Source organism: Naegleria gruberi (genome assembly GCF_000004985.1).
Source record: "Naegleria gruberi genomic scaffold NAEGRscaffold_6, whole genome shotgun sequence".
Classification (NCBI taxonomy): domain Eukaryota; phylum Heterolobosea; class Eutetramitea; order Acrasida; family Naegleriidae; genus Naegleria; species Naegleria gruberi.
This window is the reverse complement of record NW_003163321.1, coordinates 85,549-104,230: the sequence shown is the minus strand read 5'-3', so window position 1 is coordinate 104,230 and position 18,682 is coordinate 85,549. Positions and strand designations below refer to the sequence as shown.

General features: G+C 34.0%; 6 protein-coding genes and 2 non-coding genes across 8 annotated transcripts; 4 read left to right on the top strand and 4 right to left on the bottom strand.

The window, feature by feature from the left end:
- Positions 1–306: 306 nt before the first annotated feature.
- NAEGRDRAFT_78361 (uncharacterized protein) lies at positions 307–2,124 on the bottom strand. The gene is made up of 2 exons (XM_002681248.1): positions 1,736–2,124; positions 307–1,628 (listed from the first exon to the last, which is right to left on the bottom strand). Exons 1-2 carry the CDS (start codon positions 2,074–2,076, stop codon positions 374–376), a joined length of 1,596 nt encoding a protein of 531 aa, XP_002681294.1. The 5' UTR covers positions 2,077–2,124; the 3' UTR covers positions 307–373.
- Positions 2,125–2,365: 241 nt separating this feature from the next.
- NAEGRDRAFT_78360 (uncharacterized protein) lies at positions 2,366–3,639 on the bottom strand. Its single transcript, XM_002681247.1, has one exon. It carries the CDS (start codon positions 3,367–3,369, stop codon positions 2,467–2,469), a length of 903 nt encoding a protein of 300 aa, XP_002681293.1. The 5' UTR covers positions 3,370–3,639; the 3' UTR covers positions 2,366–2,466.
- Positions 3,640–4,190: 551 nt separating this feature from the next.
- On the bottom strand, positions 4,191–7,516 carry NAEGRDRAFT_63187 (uncharacterized protein; the record flags this gene model as incomplete). Its single annotated transcript, XM_002681246.1, has 5 exons — positions 4,191–4,559; positions 4,659–4,737; positions 4,845–5,481; positions 5,526–6,548; positions 6,631–7,516. The coding sequence occupies 5 exons, from the start codon at positions 7,514–7,516 to the stop codon at positions 4,191–4,193; spliced, it is 2,994 nt and encodes a 997-aa protein (XP_002681292.1).
- Positions 7,517–8,387: 871 nt separating this feature from the next.
- Positions 8,388–8,460, top strand: NAEGRDRAFT_t100. Its single transcript has one exon. It is a non-coding gene; the product is annotated as a tRNA-Asn (tRNA).
- A 2,082-nt stretch (positions 8,461–10,542) lies between these two features.
- Positions 10,543–12,678, top strand: NAEGRDRAFT_30788 (uncharacterized protein; the record flags this gene model as incomplete). The annotated part of the gene is made up of 3 exons (XM_002681396.1): positions 10,543–11,308; positions 11,816–12,252; positions 12,424–12,678. Coding segments are annotated over 3 exons (1,458 nt in total), but the record flags the coding sequence as incomplete, so codon positions are not given.
- Positions 12,679–14,353: 1,675 nt separating this feature from the next.
- On the top strand, positions 14,354–16,004 carry NAEGRDRAFT_77238 (PCI domain-containing protein; the record flags this gene model as incomplete). The annotated part of the gene is made up of 2 exons (XM_002681395.1): positions 14,354–14,410; positions 14,646–16,004. Coding segments are annotated over exons 1-2 (1,360 nt in total), but the record flags the coding sequence as incomplete, so codon positions are not given.
- A 182-nt stretch (positions 16,005–16,186) lies between these two features.
- NAEGRDRAFT_63184 (uncharacterized protein) lies at positions 16,187–18,085 on the bottom strand (the record flags this gene model as incomplete). The annotated part of the gene is made up of 1 exon (XM_002681245.1): positions 16,187–18,085. One exon carries the CDS (start codon positions 18,083–18,085, stop codon positions 16,187–16,189), a length of 1,899 nt encoding a protein of 632 aa, XP_002681291.1.
- A 478-nt stretch (positions 18,086–18,563) lies between these two features.
- On the top strand, positions 18,564–18,634 carry NAEGRDRAFT_t101. Its single transcript has one exon. It is a non-coding gene; the product is annotated as a tRNA-His (tRNA).
- Positions 18,635–18,682: the final 48 nt, after the last annotated feature.

Genomic DNA, 18,682 nt, shown 5'->3' with positions numbered 1-18,682 from the left:
TCCAATGGAAGTGCCAAGAAGCTTCCTTCTGTTTTTGAGGAAACTACTGATGCCAGTCAGATCGATCCATGGTTGCAATCAACTGCCACAAGTGCAGTTATTGAAAACAAACCAAAGGCTAGTTTCTTATTTGAAGATGATTTGGAAGATGAAGTTGCTCTTAAGAAGAAGCAAGAAGAACTCCAGAAAAAGAAGAAGGCAACCACATCAAAACTTTTTGATGATTTGGATGATGACTTTTTGTAAGACTATTTAAACATTATTAAATTATTATTTTGTAAACCTGAGATTCCCATATGTTTGTGTAAAATTACAACAAATAATTTATTTCAAAAGTATAGTACAATATTTCTAATCTCGTATAAACAACAAATTAAGTAAGATGGAGAGCAATTTCAACACCTTCTGGTTGTCTTTCTTTTGGAATGACGAAACGCTTCTTTCTGAATCTCTTATATCCTAAACAATTGAACCAAGTGAGTGGAATAAGCGCTGATCCTATAACTAAAAAGACAGCCCACAAAATATGAATACTTGACAACATGCCAACACAACCTGAATCCACAAATTGTACAAACTTTTCTCCAACACTTGAACAATTATTGTATGTCAAAAAGGATGGAATCAAATCATAGGCAAACAATAGAATACTATCAACCGATTTTTGAACATTGGCCTTAGTATCTGGATTGGCAGCAACAAAATCAATACTTGTGGCATTGGTAACATTGTACAATACGAGATGGAAATCACGTTTTTGACTGTCTGCATTTGTCAATTGTTGGTTCAAACTTGTTAACATGCCATCAACTAAACTCATACTGACACCACTATTCTTAACAAGTTGAGATGAGTTTGAACATTGAGAAAATATGGAAACCAATGATGAAACTTGAGAAACAAGTTCAGAACTAGATGTAGTATTTCCCTCTGTACCCTGCAAATATCTGTCTGCTGTTGCACACATATCCTGAGTGACCATTGCAAATGCAAAGTGAATGGTAAACAAAATCCAAGCACAAACAAGCATCATGTAACCAAATCTGACACCATACAAAGCAAACTCCTTCCAATGGGTTAAACCACCCAATAAACCCAATAATGGAACCGATAACATGACCACAGCAATAACCATCAATAAAAAGTATCTCAAAAAGTTCAAATGTCTAATTTCTCTAACCAAAGTATTGGTAGAATTCAATGCAGTTTGCTGTTGTGAAATTAAAGTGTTAATGTCAGTAATATCTGAAGTCGATCCACTTGCAACTTGAATTCTATTAGCAACAGTTTGCAAATTAACAGTCGTATTAAACATGTCAACCAGAGTTGCCTTGAAATAAACTCTACCATTCTCAAATGAAACATTGAAAATCACATTACCAATAATCAGCAATGTGCACAATCCTCCAATCAAAACTAACATGACTGCCAAGATAATTTTCAATGAAAATGTCTGACATTGTCCATACGGTTGTTTTCTTTGTTCTCTTCCATAGAATAATTGCTTGGTTGGTTCAATACCACCAAAACATCCCAATCCACGAACTGTATCGAAAAAGAGTAATGCAAGAATGGCCAGAATGGAAACAATACCTCCTCCCAATGCACTCGTACCAATTCCTTGCCAACTAGATGAAATATTTCGAATAATAATATTGAAAAATTATTCCAATAATTTAATTTACATTGAAACAATCATTTAGATTAAATTATTGTACAGTAATTTAAAACTTACTAATCTGATGATTCTGGATCGAATTTATCTGGAGCTTGTTTACCAGTAAAAGTCAATCGGTAGAGATTTAATTTGAAAGAGGCAATTTTCTCACTAATTGATGAGAAGGGATTGTATGAAGTTGTTGCTCTAGTTTCGTTCTGTGCATTGACGAAGGTTATTAACAAATTATTGTTGTTATCCGATTTATAAAAGCCTACTTGTTGCTGCTGGTCTGTATATTCTCGTAAAGATTTATGAAACAAGACGAAACTGATGGAAATTATAAGAAATATAAATTGAATAGTGAGGGCTCTCCTCGACCGATAATTATTAGATGAAAATTGTATTGATGATGACATTTAGAGATTTTGTGGATGATGAATTTTCATGATGTTGTTATTTCTTGCTTGCAATTTTTTGTTGTTGAATGTCATCACTAGTTTGATGGGTCTGTCTTGTAAAAAGGAAGAATGATCGCTGTGTCGAACGTTGAATTGGAATCATTGTTCTTGAATAAGAACTTTCTTCCCTTTTCATGCTCAGCAAGATAATTACAAGCTTGCTTTCCCAAGGTTTCGAATATTTTGTAGTTAGGGAACTGGACTATTAAATTGTTAAATGATAAAGAAATTAATGAGTTAATACATGAAGAATTTAATTGTCAATCAAATTTTTATTTGTAGATAACAGAACAGAAACTACAAATGGATTGACAATTGTTGTTGGCGTATCCATTCGTTCAATCAAGATTACTTTTTGCTTTTGGGATCACCCGTGCCATCTTCTTGAACGAATTGATACGTTATTTTGGTTGGTTTCTTTGGTTCTGGTTTTTTTGGTCTTCCTCTTTTTCTCTTTGGTTTCACTTGAGAATTTAGTGATGATTCTGAATCGTATTTAATCTTCATTTCTTCATTGCTCAAGTTAATAAATTGCACACTCGTGCCAGTCGTGGAACTGGATGAAACAGGTGAATTGGTGGCTGATGATGATGCAATAGATGATGAACTGCCTACTTGATGTACAGAGCTAGAATTGTAGCCAGTGGATATCATGTCACGATTCATCTTGTTTTGCTTACCAATCTTATTCTTGTTATTCTTCTTCTTCTTCTTGTTTGTGGTTTGGGTCATTTGTGGAATACTATTGTCAGATAAATGACTGGCAGAAGATTGGGATGAAGAGCTAGTTGGTGTGGATAGTGAGCTGCTAGCAGGACTGTATTGGTCAACTGGGGTGGATGACATTGTGAATTGTTGTGATCCCAAAAAAGTATTATTTAAATTCAAATTTATCATCAAGGGTGCAATAATTTCAACTTGGTCAGCTACACTACAATTGGAATTATTATTACTAGATGGGATAATGCCAGAATTGACTAGTTCAATTAGGTTCGTAGTGGCCATTACTGGTTGACCACCGTTCATAAGAATAGTGTTAGTAGATACTGAATTATTTACATATTGTTGAGGAGGAGGATTAATGACATTTGTGTTAAAAAGTGGTTGTTGTTGATGTACTAATTGGTCTACAATGGATGGGCCATTCGATGATGATGCAGATGGGTCCTGTGATTGTTGTGAATTGTCATCTTTCTTGGTATATCTGCTCAGTATCATGAGCAATGCTTTCTGCTTCTCTTCTGGTGTCATTAATCTATTCGAAAGGGAGAAAGAATCAATGTAAAATGCTTCAAATCAGCAATGTATAGTTTTTATACAAAAGATGACAAGATGATCGGTTATTCCGTAACAACTACTAATCCTATCTACTTGATTATTCTCCTTTCCGTTACTATTGTCGATTTTTAAAGTAGCAAGACTTTGTCCACACAAATACAAGAAAATCAAACTCTCTATCCGGCCGGCTACTACAAGTGAGGCTGCCGTGCTGCGATAAAGGTTGTAGGTGGTGGAGGGACTTGTTCGTTTTTTTTTCAGGTTCGAGCAACTGTGAGAGCATTGTGTTTGTTGCTTCAACAGCATCAGAGCTGTTTCATTGCTTGTAGCATAAAAAACTCTCATTTCCAAAGGGTTTTTTGGTTTCCCGCCTAAATTGTTAGGTTTTGAATTTTTTGCGCAGCGGCATGAATGGTCAATAATGGCAAACATGAAAGTGCGGAATGGAAATGTTTGGAAATGGAACACTTTAATTGAAAATGGTGTAACTATTGAGATATGTGGTTGTAATGTTGTGGGAATGTAGTTGATTGGGTAGAGTTTAAAAGATAATGCAAAAAAATCTTTATACTTTTCCTTGGTTTGGTATAAATTGGAGTGAGTAGGATAAATTTCGCTCCTTTGTTAACTCAACACTATGAGTGTGAACTGTCGAAAGGATTTTAAGAAACTGATATTACGAAGAATGCAGAATGTCAACAATTTGAGAAGGAGCTGGCTCAATATAGTTGAGCATGCTCACTTTACAAATTCGAAATGATTGAATATTCACAAAATACAAATTTCCAAATAGTTTATTCATCTTCTTCATAATCTTCTTCGTCATCCTCATCGAATGAGAAATCCAATTTTTCATCTCCAAGTAAATCGCCTAAACTGGTTGCTCCATCTGGTACTTCGAGTTTTGGATCTTTCTTGTTGGTGGTTTGAGATTCGTTTTGTTTCTCTGATTTTTCATTCTTATCATTCTTATCACCCTTTTTAGAAATCTGATTCTTTGTTTTTCTTTTCTTTGATTCTGGAGTTTTATCAATTTTACCAAATAGTGACAAACGTGCATCTGGATTCGGATTTTCAAGATATTCATCGTACATGGTTTCCAATCGTAGTTCAATATCTTGCTTATCCTTTTTAGGAATATCCCCTCTGAGGTGCAGAATATTCTATTCGAATATATTACATGATATCGCACATGAGATTCATTGAAATCATAAAATTCATGGAATTCAATTTGGTATATTTTCATTGTTAAGGAAACTTACATATAACAAGTCGAGAGAAACGTCCTTATATAATTCTAATAATTTCTTGATGTTTTTCATGACATCTTCAGGAGTTTGACTATCAAAAAGGGTTTGAAATAATATTTAAAGCATTCAATGGCCAAGATACGAAATAATTATGATACGAATATAAATGATTCGAATAAAATTCAAAATTAAACATACGCTTTCAAAATTAAAAAGATACTCTTCATAGGTTCGTAGTAATTCATACTAAACATATCCACATCCATTCTCTGTGCCGAATATTCAACATCGTCTTCCTTGGCATTATATTCTGCAGTGAAGAATCTCTTAATAATTCTAATATCTTCCTTCATTTGATTGGAGGCATCAATTGGGTCATCAAAATGTACCTTATTGAATAAGAGTTTCTCCATATATTTTCCAACAAATATTTCGGCAAGTTTTTCAGTGAGGTGATCTCTGTATTCTGCCTCAAGTAAATCCTCCTCCAATTCCTTATAATATGGTTCAAAGATCATTTCAACCATCTTGTAAACTGGTGCATCTCTCAGAACAACAATCAAATCCTCCTTTTCGAGTTTTTCTTCCAAAGGAACAACCATCCAATTTTCTGTAAATAATTCATTCAGTAAATCCTTAACATCGGCCATAATGACACGTTCACATAACAAGTCGACCATTTTGTATCCATTCTTTTTGAATTGATCTTCCAAGTCGAAGAGATTGTCTTCCACAAGTAAGTGTTCAATTCTCTCAACCACTGCTTTCAAGTAGTCAATACTGGTAGTGTTATTGTTAATGAGAGCACAAATGACAACAAGTGGAATATCCTCAACTATGTTTGATAAATATTCATGTATAATTTTGAAAAAAACTTACTATTTTCCTCAACTTTTTCAAAGGAGGTGTCAATAAAGAATCTGAGTGAGGCTTTCAAACCACCCATAGATGGTGGAATCACTTCTGGAATTTCAGTTTCCATCAATTCATCCAATTGCTGATTGATAAATGTAAATACTTCAACACAGGCAGCAGTATATGGATAACCTCTAATGTTGGCATTGAGCGGAATATTCTCAAAATCTCTAAAGTCCAAAGAAACTGTACTATTGGTATATTCAATCATAAAACTGGATCTAGTACTGATATAATCTCCAATGAGTTGTTTCTTTTCATTTTCAAATGATCTTGGATTGGTAGTGACTTCATCCACTAAATTCTTATAATCATCGAGCCAATTGATAACTTTGAGTTTGTCACCAATACCAAGAGTATTGTAACTGGCACTCTTTGGATTTACCAATCCTTCAATGTATTTTACCAACTCTTCCTCATAGGCACTGGCAAGGAATGGAACAATCTTCCAAGAGGAAGGGAAGCATGTCGACACATATCTAGTAACACCAATATTCAATTTTTCACCCAATAAGGTTGTCAAATCATTAATCTTTTCATCGACACTCTTTCTCCCTTCGGTGGCATAAACTGCTTCATTGAACTTGTCACTCACTGATTGACGAAGTCTCTTGAAGAATTCCTCTTTCATTCTTCTCAATTTAGGTTCAAGTACAGAACTTTCATGGATATCGTCTTCATCTGATCTCTTATTCTTTTTCTTCTTTCTGAGAGCTTCGAGTCTTTCATCGTATTCCACTAATTTACGTTGATCTCTTTCTTCTTCCTTATCGATCATTCTTGCAATTCTTACCACAGTTTCGGGTTCGTTCTCAGCTGTATATTCCAAGTCAGCAATACGCATCCACAATAAATCTTCAAAACGAGTTCTTATATCATCAATCATGTGGAAATAATCCTCGAAAATGTCAATATAATCAGAACGTGTGACTTTGGCTTTAACTTCTCTGAGAGCGTCATCCTTAATTTCCTCCAATAGAATGATATCTATTTACAATAATTTTTTGGAGAATTACCAACAATATAGAAATATTTAGAATGTCCATTCAAAAATACAATTATAACTTACCAGAGTGAGCACTGAGTACATATTGATCATCATGGTAACTCAATTTTGCTTTAATCTTTCTCAATTTCCTTCTCAAAACTGTCAATGTTTCCAATTTCTCAATTGTCTTTTTAATATTGTTGTGTGCCAACAATACTTCACTCACAATATGATAATCATCGATGAGTTGTCTATTATTTTCTCCCAATACTTTCATCATGTTAAATAGGGAATTTTCGGTATTTTCATTTAATTTTACATTTAAATCATCTCTGATTTTTCCCATCAAATTAATGGCCTGATCTGCTTCTTCAACTTGAGTTCCCGCCAAATTGGTTAATTGGGTTTGAAGTTTTTCCACTTGTTTTTCAGTAGAATTTTTCAAATCGTCCAATTTCTCCAAATCTTGTGGAGTTTCCAATAATCTACAAATACTTTCAATGGCATTCTGTTGTGATGATTTTTTAATAATTGAAATAAAAACATTCTCCTCGGAATCAAATCCCAAATTTGCCGACTTCCCAAAAAGATTTGCCATACCACTATTATATCCACTATTTCCTCCACTAAACGAATTTAAAAATCCATTATTCGAAACCGAAGGACTCGTTGCCAAACTAGGTCCATTCTCTCCAACATTTCCATCCATATTATACTCATCCCCAACAGCACCATTAAATTGTTCTCCAGACGAAGATAGAAATGGATTCGTCGTCAAGGGACTCGTTGAAAAATTCGGAGACGACGAAACAGCAACTGTAAACCTACTCGGAGTGCTTGAATTTAAAAGTGATGATAAACTTTCCTTGTTTCCTTGTCGGTTGATGATTTGATCGACGGCAGAGGATTTTCGTGATCGACCGATTTGTTGCTGATCGGAAACTCCAAGCAGGTTTTTGTTTTGCATTTTTTAATAAATAAAATTTAAATTATTGAAAATTAGATTTGGAAGAAAGGTTTCGAATAATGGATTTTTAAATTAGTATTGTTTCAGATGCGTTTTTTATTGAGAAACTTGATTACAAAATGTCATCTTTGCTTTTTGACCGTTGTATGATGAAAGAGAGAAATCAAATGATATGAACCGTGTTCCACCCTTTTCAAGATTGAAAAAATTGCCAAAACTACTGCCCTCTCTACTATTGGAAATACATTGAAGTAGTGATTGAATACAAAAAACATTTTCATCATCATTCTACAAAAAATTGATTCTTCCTATCCGAAACCTTTCCCTTCCAAAAACTTATCACCAAATACAAACACCGAACAGATTTCTGATATTAATTAGTAATAATAATCAAGTAGCATGGCATCATCATTTCAAAACTTTCGTTTTCTCATCTCACTTCTCTTCATATCCATTATAATATTCTTTCTGTTAATGATCATCAAGAATAGACAAAACACTCAACAAAACATCACGACAAATAGTTTGAATCTCCGACTCTCGACACTTTCTCTCGGAAAGAGAAGTGCCATACCACAGGAAGATAATTCAAGTACGAGTAAATTTCACATTATCAATGCTAATGATGATTTGGATTCGGTAATTACACACAAGAAGAAGAATGCCATGACAATTGATGATTGGCAGGAGGAGGATGAGAATGATTTGCAGGATAAAATGAAAAAAGCTAAACAAATTGCTAATTCACATGAATAAAGTATTGGAATACTTGGAATATTAAATACTGATGACAGGAAGAAAAAGATTACATACAATTTGGGTGTAAATACTTGTAATTTCTTTGTTTTCTTATTTTAACAGTTTGATGTGATCCCCCTTAGCTCAGTCGGTAGAGCGTCAGACTGTTAATCTGCAGGTCGGTGGTTCGAGCCCACCAGGGGGAGTTGCTTTTGGCCTTCAGGTTGCTTCATTATTTCTATTATGCTCGAAGACGTTTTATTATTTATCTTGTTCATTATCCATCCCTTAATGTTTCATAACACCTTATTCCCTTCTTCATCAAATCATTATTTCTAACAAACGAAATACAGTTAAGGGGTAAGTAAATTCAGTTTTGGAATTTTCCTTGCTTGAAATTTTCCCGCTTGAACTTTAGAAATTGTATTTTTGTAGTGTAATAGCTGTTGAGGAGAAAACAGTTCGCTCTTTTTAATAAGAAAAAAAGCAACAACAAATAACAATAGGTCATCAAGAAAGAAACAACAAAGAACTTGGAAACAATTGAGATATTTAAAGAGGAAAGTTCATTGTATCACACCAGTGTTATCATCAACAAGTTAACAATTGTTGATATTTTGTAGGAATCAGAATATTTTGTTGATATATTTTGTATCAAGTTGATAAAAGTGAGAATGGGACAAAGACCTCCAAAATCAAAGGATTCCGATCGGAAACCAACATCATCACAAAGTGCCAAGACTAGTGCTTTTATTTCATCTGTGTCTGGAGATGTGGGAGATGATTTTGCCATGTTACCTGCAATTTTGGCACCAGGCAAGAAGAATGTAAGGTTTCAACAGCAATTAAAAGCCATGCAAGCAAGATTGGAGAGATACAAGAACGATATGGAATTGTTATCGAAAACACATTTAGCTAAGGATGAATTCCGAATGTTGCGGAGCTTGTTTACATCATTCTGTAAGGAATGTTTAAATGATGGTGATGGACAATCACCCAACAAATCCTCGAATACCCCATCAAAAAAGACAACAAAGAAATCAGAGGATTATTCACTCTATTTAAGTGTGGGAGAGTTTGCCAAAATATTCTTTCCAAAATTAATGGATAAATTTTCGTTAGATCTAGGAAATTTTGAAAAATCACATAAGGAACTACCAACTTCATATGAGGATGCATATACTGACTATGAAAAAATTGTGATTAATTCCCTATTTAATGCAACAAGTGATTTTAATAAGAGAAAGTATTTGACATTTCACAGATTTGTAGTTACTATTAGTACAATGTGTAGAGGAACAATAGAGGAGAGAGCCGAGTGGTGTTTTGGATTATATGATCATAACCATGAGGGTTTTATTACAAAATCTAAATTAGTGAATTTAATGCGAGCCTTAAAACATGTAGGAATTTTAACTATTAAGAATTCTAAAACTTCTGATATTGAGCAAGTTGTGGAATCATTTTTTGAAAAGGCAAAATCAACACAAAATGACAGGACACTTTTCAAAAAAGTTGAAACTGGTTCACCACCCGAATCAGCTACGGATAAAATGGATTTACATACATTTGTGACAGTTTGCAAGGAGGATCAAACATTCCTCAATGGGATGGGTATTGTTGAGAATTTCTTTTTACCAATTTTGAGACCAATTGATGAATTTGTCAGATGTGAAAATCCATACGAGTTTGAGGGAGAGCTATACCTCTCCTATTCTGATATTGTTGATAGAGATTTGTCAATAGCAGCTGATATTGCCGATCATAACAAGTTCGTTAAACTTCATATCGAAATTAGAGGAGGTTTTCTCAACGGATATATGACCACGGATGCTGAGCACTTTACAATTGGGGGCATGGACAGAAGAAAAGTTTTAAGTGTTGATTTGAGAAAAATCGACTCTGTTGAAAATGAAACTCAAATAGTTACTGTGCCACTATTGAAAGAAATTGAAAAATCCCAAATTAATATTGAGGAATCAGACTCAGAAGGTGAGAAAGAGCCAGAAATACACAGCCCCACTTTAATTTTTTCTAGACCAAACCATAATAGAACTAGTTCATTCCCGACTAGACCCACCAATTCAATGGCTCTTTCTCCCACTTTCAGTATCACTCTTTCAAAAATATTTTTCGATGAAATGTTTGATGGCTTAGTTTTGAATCCTATTGTTCCAGTTCGATCTCAATCCGAGAAGAAAAAGAAGGCAAGTAAGAATGAAAAACGAAAGCTCCTCCTTGTTTCTGAGTCATCAGAATTGAAAATGAAGTGGATTTTCACCGTTCTCATGTATCATTTGGATAATAGAAAGGGTGCCGAAGGTGAAGCTTGTAGATTCAATTCATATGCCCCAGAGAGACAAAAAGTTAGAGCCAAATGGTATGTCGACGGAAAGGATGCCTTCCAAGATATTGCACTTGCTATTAGTTTGGCAAAGGAGGAAATTTTCATTGCCGATTGGTGTCTACACCCAACTCTTTATCTTTTGAGAGGTGATGGTAAGGAAGTTGCCGACTCGAGATTGGATATTTTACTGAAAAAGAAAGCAAGTCAAGGTGTTAGAATATACATTCTCTTATGGAATGAAACATCTTTGGCTGGGCTCAATTTGAACACAAAGAAAACAAAGAATTATCTGAAAAGTTTGTATCCAAAGAATATTTATGTCAAGACTCATCCAAAGCAGTATCCAGTCGAGTGGTCTCACCATCAGAAATTAGTTGTTATTGACCAATCGATTGGATTTCTTGGGGGTTTGGACATGTGTTATGGAAGGTGGGATGACTATAAGCATAACATTACTGATATGAATCATTCCCACTCAAAATATCCAGGAAATGATTACCAAAATCCAAATTATCACGCCTACTACAAGTACGCAGATAAATTGGACAGTTTTACTGATGTTATTGATAGAGAATATTCGACCAGACAAGCTTGGCACGATATTCATTGCAGTGTAACTGGACTTGCTGCCAAAGATTGCTCATTCAATTTTGTTGAGAGATGGAATTTTTCAATTAATGGCTCAAAAGATTCAAAGGAAAATAAGAGTCTTAAAACTCTAATTTTGAAAAATCCTGGAAAGAATCCTCTATTGGAATATTACGACATTAAGAAAAAGAAGAACCTCCTTTTGAATCCCTTCAATTTGAATACGCTCAATGAAGCTCTTCAGGGTACTAAATCTGGAGATGATGATGATGGTAATAGAGCTAAGGAAATTATCAGCAAACTCACCGAATTGGATCCAAGAAATAGAAGAAGAAAGTACGAGGATGAAGATAACAAGTTGGCGCAAATCGAACAGGATTTGAAAGAAAAGGTCGATGAACAATTCAAGAAAAACTTCGAATACTCTGATACTGATCCATCAGATGTTGATGTGATTTCGCCAGTTATCAAATCAATCGATCAACATAAGAGTGTTTTTGATTCAGCCCCCAAGATTAAGAAAAAACATCTCAACCACAACAAATCCAAGACCCTCCTTCCAGTAGCCAACGTAAACTCCTCCAGAAATTCTCGGGAGCAAAAGATTAAAAAGTTCCAGTGCGCAGATGAAGGTTTCCTGTGCAATGCCCAGTTAGTGAGATCTCTGTGTAAGTGGAGTGGTTCGCCTCGAGATGAACAGAGTGTCTATGCAGCCTATCTCCATCTCATAGATAATGCCAAACATTATATTTATATTGAGAACCAATACTTTATTGGTTCTACATCAGATTTGCCAAAAAATGTCATTCCAGAATATATTGCTAGAAAGGTTGTTGAAAAGATGAAAGCAAAGGAAGTTTTCAGAGTAATTATTGTTGTTCCATCACATCCTGAAGGCGATATGGCTGCATCAACAACACAGCAAATTATGAAATACTCGTATAATACCATCAAGAATGGTCCAAACTCAATGTTCAGTTACATTAAGAAACATGTAACTGGTGCCACAGATAAGGACATTGAAAATTACATCTTCTTTTGTACATTGAGAAACTATGGATTTGTAAATAATGATTGGAGAGGCTCTCTCGAGGACACCAATACTATCAGATTGGGGTCAGATGCATATACAGACATTGAAGATCAAGAAGAATCGAGTGAAGATTCCTTCACAACTAACAGTGATAGATTCAGAGCTCTCATGATGATGAAAACAACTGATTATGGCAAAAAGGCTGTTACTGAGCATATCTATGTACATAGCAAGATGATGATTGTTGACGATTATATTACAATTATTGGAAGTGCCAACATTAACGATAGAAGTATGCTCGGCACGAGAGATTCTGAAATTGCTGTGGTGATTCAAGATCATCCAACTAGTGTCATTCACACCAAGATGAATGGTAGACATTACAAGTCTGGTAAATTTGCTCACAGTTTGAGAATTAGATGTTGGAGAGAACACTTGGGCTTGCTTCCATCTCAAAATGAGGATGAATATGACTATGATAATGAACCAGCCTCAAGTTCTCGTGTTGAATCTGAGGAAGAGAATGATAATGAACATGAATCTGACTCTGATGATGATCCAAAGATTTTGAATTTGAAAATTGGTAGATACAAAGGTCAAGATAGATGGAAAAAGTGGCAAAAGCAGAGAGAACAAAACAAGATTAAAAAGCTCATTAGAAACGATCCAATATGTGATGCAACCTATAAGGAGGTTTGGATAAAAACAGCCAAACATAATTCACAGATCTATGAAACTGTCTTTCCAGACTCTGTCATTTCTGACAAGTTTAAAACAATGGAACAATATTTACAATCTGCCCGATTAAATGTCAATAAGGAAGGTAGTGTAAAGGAAGAAAAGAAGAAGGAGAAATCGTCAGATGCAAAGGAGCCAAAGAAATCAAAAGAGGAAGAAATTGAAATTCATGAAGAATCAAAAGATTCCTTCAATGATATTCGTCTAAGATCCATGAACTTTGGAAGTAGTAAGCAAATTGATTCAACTCTCTCTGAAAAGGAAAAACGAAAGCTATTGAAACAATTGAAAGGAAATTTGTGTGTATTCCCTCTAAATTTTTGTAATGAAGAAACATGGTCCAAACCACTTCACGTATCCCTTGCTGTTGGTGATGAAATTTATGTGTAAATAAAGCTGTCCTGTTTCTATTATTCTTATTGCTGAATCCACACAAAAGAAAATGATGTACAACATGAATGAAAATTGTAAACTGAAGGTAAATCAATAGTTCGTTTATCAAATAAATAGCAAGAGGAAAGTAAATCATTTCAAATTACCTCATGTAATAAAAAAGAAAGAAACATAGCAATCACTACTAGCGACTAAAATCATTGAATGCTATTGTTCACAATGATAGAATTTCAGTTATTGTTTTGAAGAGGTGATGACAATCAAATTTCAAGAGTAAAGAGCTTGCTGCCAAGCTATCAACTATTCCATCCTTTTTGGTATCAGTGACATTGGTCCATTGAGCTCAACATTTGATAAGCTTTCATAAAATTTCTAATAAAAAGTGAATTGAGCTTCTTGTCAACTCCTGTTTCATTCAAAGTACAATCAATAAATGATTGATAATGCTTAATAAGTGTAAAAGTAATAAAATTTGAGTATGTAAGCGGGTAGTACCACAGAAATTAGGCGTGTGACCTTATTCTCTGTCCGCGATGGAAACCACAGCTCTCTGTATGGTCTCTCCATGAATGGAAGGCCCTCTTTCAAGAGAAAACTTCCAGGTTACAAGACGTTTAGAGTAATAAAGATTAATGATAACAACCATCATGATGAAATTATTTTACTACAAAACAATCCTCATTTATGGTAATTAAATATATTCACAAATAATAATCATCATCGCGATGATCCACAATATTCTACAACATAAATTACATTATAAATTCTTGATAATCTACTTATTAATCTACCACCAATATTTATTATTTGTAATTTAGTCAAAAGTAGATGATTGTTTTCTTCTGCTCATCGGATCAGGTGTTCTAAAAATATTTTTTTAAAGTGAACTTGCACAGTGGAAATCAGTGGCTTGTTCGACTTTGTAACGAGTTCCACCCAACAACACACAGCAAAAAAAGATCATCAATTTTTATTTTTAAAAAATAATTACCACTTGGTATCCTTGTACTCTATAAACACACACAAAATGGCTGATGATGATGTTGAATTCGAAATTGTACGTAGTAATGTTTTTTGATAGTAGTGATTGATCAAGATCTTTTATGATGATGTATTTTGATAATGATCAAAAATATTCAACATTTAATTCATGATTTTTTAATATTATCATATATGAATATATTTTCTCTTGCTGATCATTATATTGTTGAATTTAACAATTTCCATATCTCAACATATTCTCTGATCATCATGAAAATACTAATTCATTAATAACAAAATAATAATAATAGGAAGATGATGAAGGTGAAGTTGTAGGTCTCGATGATAATGACAAGGGAGATGATGAAATGTTGGACGATGAAGTCGATGAAAACCTTGTCGAAAATACTTACTACACTGCCAAGGGTGAAGTTGATGAAAACTTGGATGAAGCCCTCGAACTTTTCCAAACTGTCCTTGACTTGGAAGAAGAGAAGGGACAATGGGGTTTTAAATCACTCAAGCAAATGGTCAAGACTCTTTTCAAGGCTGGTATGATGGAACAAATGGTACAACGTTACAAGGAATTGCTCACCTACATGAGTATTGTTTCTAGAAATGAAAGTGAAAAGGCTATCAACAAGGTTTTATCTATGGTATCATCATCAACAGATAAGAATATGCTTGATCAAATCTACGGAATGACTCTTGAAGTTTTGTTAAAGGCTAACAATGAAAAGTTGTGGTTTAATACCAAACTCAAGCAAGGTCAATTGTTTACACAAACACGTGATTTTGAAAAGCTCAACACTTGTATTACCGATCTTAAAAAGTGGTGTATGTTAGAAGATGGTGTTACGCCCGATGAAAAGAAGTCATCTAACATGTTGGATGTTTATGTTCTTGAAATTCAAATGTACAGTGAACAAAATCAACTCAAGAAACTTGCCCAACTTTATCAAAGATGTATTGGTATCATTTCAGGAGGTGCTGTCGTTTTGAATCCTCGTATTACTGGTATTATTCGTGAATGTGGTGGTAAAATGTATATGCGTGAAAAGAAGTGGAGTGAAGCTTTTAATGACTTTTTCGAAGCTTTCAAATCATATGATGAAGCTGGTAATCCACGTCGTATTGATTGTTTGAAGTATTTGGTTTTGGCTTCAATCTTGTCTCAATCTTCTATCAATCCTTTTGATGCCAACGAAGCTAAACCATACAAGGGTCACTCTGATATTGTAGCCATGACTGATCTTGTTCAACACTACCAACAAGCCAATATCAAGGAATTCGACAAGGTTTTGAAGAATAACAAGAAGGCTATTTTAGAAGACAATTTCATGAAGGAATATATTGAAGATTTGTTAAAGACAATTCGTACACGTGTCTTGGGTAAGATTATGAAGCCATACACTCGTATCAAGATGACCTTCTTAGGAAAGGAATTGAGCATTTCTGCTGAAGATGTTGAAGCTTTAGTTATTGACATGATTTTGGATGGTAAATTGGATGGTTATGTTGATCAAGTCAACCAAATGATCACACTTTCTTCACAAGGACAAGAATTGACCCGATACAAGGCTTTGAGCCAATGGACTGTCAAACTTAACGATGTTCACCAAGCAATTCTCCAAAGAGTAAATTAAATAATAAATCTTTAATTGTAAATTAAATTTTGATATGTGTTCATGGCACGGAGTAAGTTATTCGAAAGTTAAGTAAACGATTTTAAGGTGGCGGTCTACCTATTTTAATTGGAAGTGCAAATGTTGGTTTACAAATATTCGAATATCTATTATTGGCAAAATTACAAATTTAGCAATTTTAATAAAAAATCATTTATTATTACAAGTCAAACTTTTTTGTTGTTTGAACATTTGGTAAGGGAACAAGAGCATTTGGAAGTACATGATTTCCCGGCTTTTCTGCATGGACAAGCTTTTGTACATGTCGAACCCTTCGAACATGTGCAACTTCCAATTGTTCCCTTTGGCTGTGGAGATTCTTTTACCTTAAGTTTTGTTTTCCGAAGCTCCACTCTTCTTTCCTTATAAGCTTTAGACTGTTTCCTTATTTTATCCTGATGATATTGAGTATCTAACTTGATGGCCTGCTCTTTTGGAATCACGAAGAGACTACCAATAAATCTTTGAATTTTTCTTAATTGTGCAAATTTTCCAAGCAATCGTTCACCTATTGCCAGATCAGCTCTTCCACAATAATTTCGACTGAAATCTAATGTCTTTGGTGTTGTATGACAAATAGTACTATGTATGGACTCATTGTTTTGGCTATTGCATGCAATATCACAAAATTTGTGACTATATTTGATTCGTTTGTCAAATATTTCTTTAACAACTTGTGCTTCCTCTTTAGTGATCAATTTTTCTGGTTTAATTGTGTGTGGACAACCTGAATCGCACAGAGAATGGTTATTTTGTAAATGTTGTGGATAAGCTTTCAATAATGCTTGGAGTTTCTCATTTGAATTAGTGGTGGTGTTGGCTAATTTTAGAGCTTTCCTAAAGGATGATACAATAATACTGGCAATACGGGGTGCTTTTTCTTCTACTTCCTTGCTCAGATTTTTGATTACATGATTTGGATCTAACTTTTCTAATGCTGTTGGTTCTAATTTCTTGATGACTGCTGCCACAGTTGAGTCTTTGTCATGAACAAAAGAGCCAATTTTGAAATGTAAAATACCATAACCCATTACTGGAAATGACTTGTGTTTCAAAGATGTAATTGCTAAACGACATGCTTCTGGCTCCATTAATTTAGAGGCTCCCATAAACCATTGTAAGGCACTTTTTCTATTAGATGCTCTTTTCTTGATAACGTGTGATCGTTCAATTGTTTTTTTTGCCTTTGTTTCGAATACCACAAGAGTACATTCGTAAACATTTCTCCTAGATGAATATCTTGCATCAACTGATATATCCAAAAATATTGCATCATGAATGAAGGAGTAAATCAATGCCGGAACTTCTCTTCCCAGTTCAAATGCAGAAATTAAAGGACCAAGCACTTGTTTCATTTTCTGATTTGCAATCTTTTCCAATTCCTTGTCCATTTCTTGATTTAATACTTGACTACTACTGCTCCATAACTTGTTTGTTGCTTGATAATATGATTTCTTATTAATTATTGGCAATCCGACAAGGGTTGTAAATGTTTTAAATGATTCATAGGTAGAGTTCGAGAGTTCAAATGATTGAATAATATGTCTATTCAATTTAAGATTCCTTGGACATGTTCTAAAAACAAATACCGTATTACAAGCCAAACAAGTAAAACGGAATATCTGTTCAAATCCATTTTTAGTAATTTCTCTTAAATGTATATTTGTGCTCTCACAGATTTTACACTGTACTGGTTTCACAATACGAATCAAGTGGTCAGTTGGAATAATGGTAAGGCCGATATTTTGATTTTCTAAACTTTTAAATGACTGTGGGTCTAAGGGTAAAATGTTACTTTCATTATGAATGTGAAATTGATATGATTGAGTTTTGTTAGAGTGATTATGTTGTACTGTTTCATTTGTTCCAAATTCAATATTTGTAAAGTTCTCATCTAAATTATTAAATTGTCTCCTGAATATGTTATAATGTTTTCCACAAATTATACCATCGTGGCATGCATGATGAATAGGTATTTTACCAACAAATCCATTCTTAACTGTGTAGAATTTTGCTGCAAAAACACCTGTCAAGACTCCACAAACAAAACAAAATTTTCTTTGCATTTTTTTGTGATTGTTTGTTGTTGTTGTTCTTTGTTTGCCAATTTTCGTTCTTGTGGAACTGAAGGTAAAATCACAATTAAAGCATGACAAAGCATGACGAAAAGTAACCAACACACAGTCTACATTATTTTGAATTTAGAAACTCTTCCGATCGTGGGATCAAGGAGGATCAAATAGTGAAAAATCTAATTTAATTTTTAAATGTAAAACTCTAAATTTTCTCTGTGAAAGCTAGTATCTATTGATCAAAATTTGAAAAACAACTAGACAATAATATTATTTACGATATAAAAGATTAGCACATATTGGTTCACTATTAGCAGACGGAAAGGAGAGCAAAGGAACAGAAAAGTATTTCATCACAACAATTTTTTTTTTTATTGAAGGAATATTTTCGGAAACACCTACCGCCACCTTAATCGGAGAGTTGACGAGTTTGAGGTTTTAAAATTATGAATTCATTTAGTTTTAAGCAAGAAGGGAGATAGTTCAGTGGTAGAACATGGGATTGTGGTTCCTAAGATCAGGGTTCGATTCCCTGTCTTCCTACACCTTTTTAATCTTAATAATTTAAATTCGGCTACTCGTATATACCAT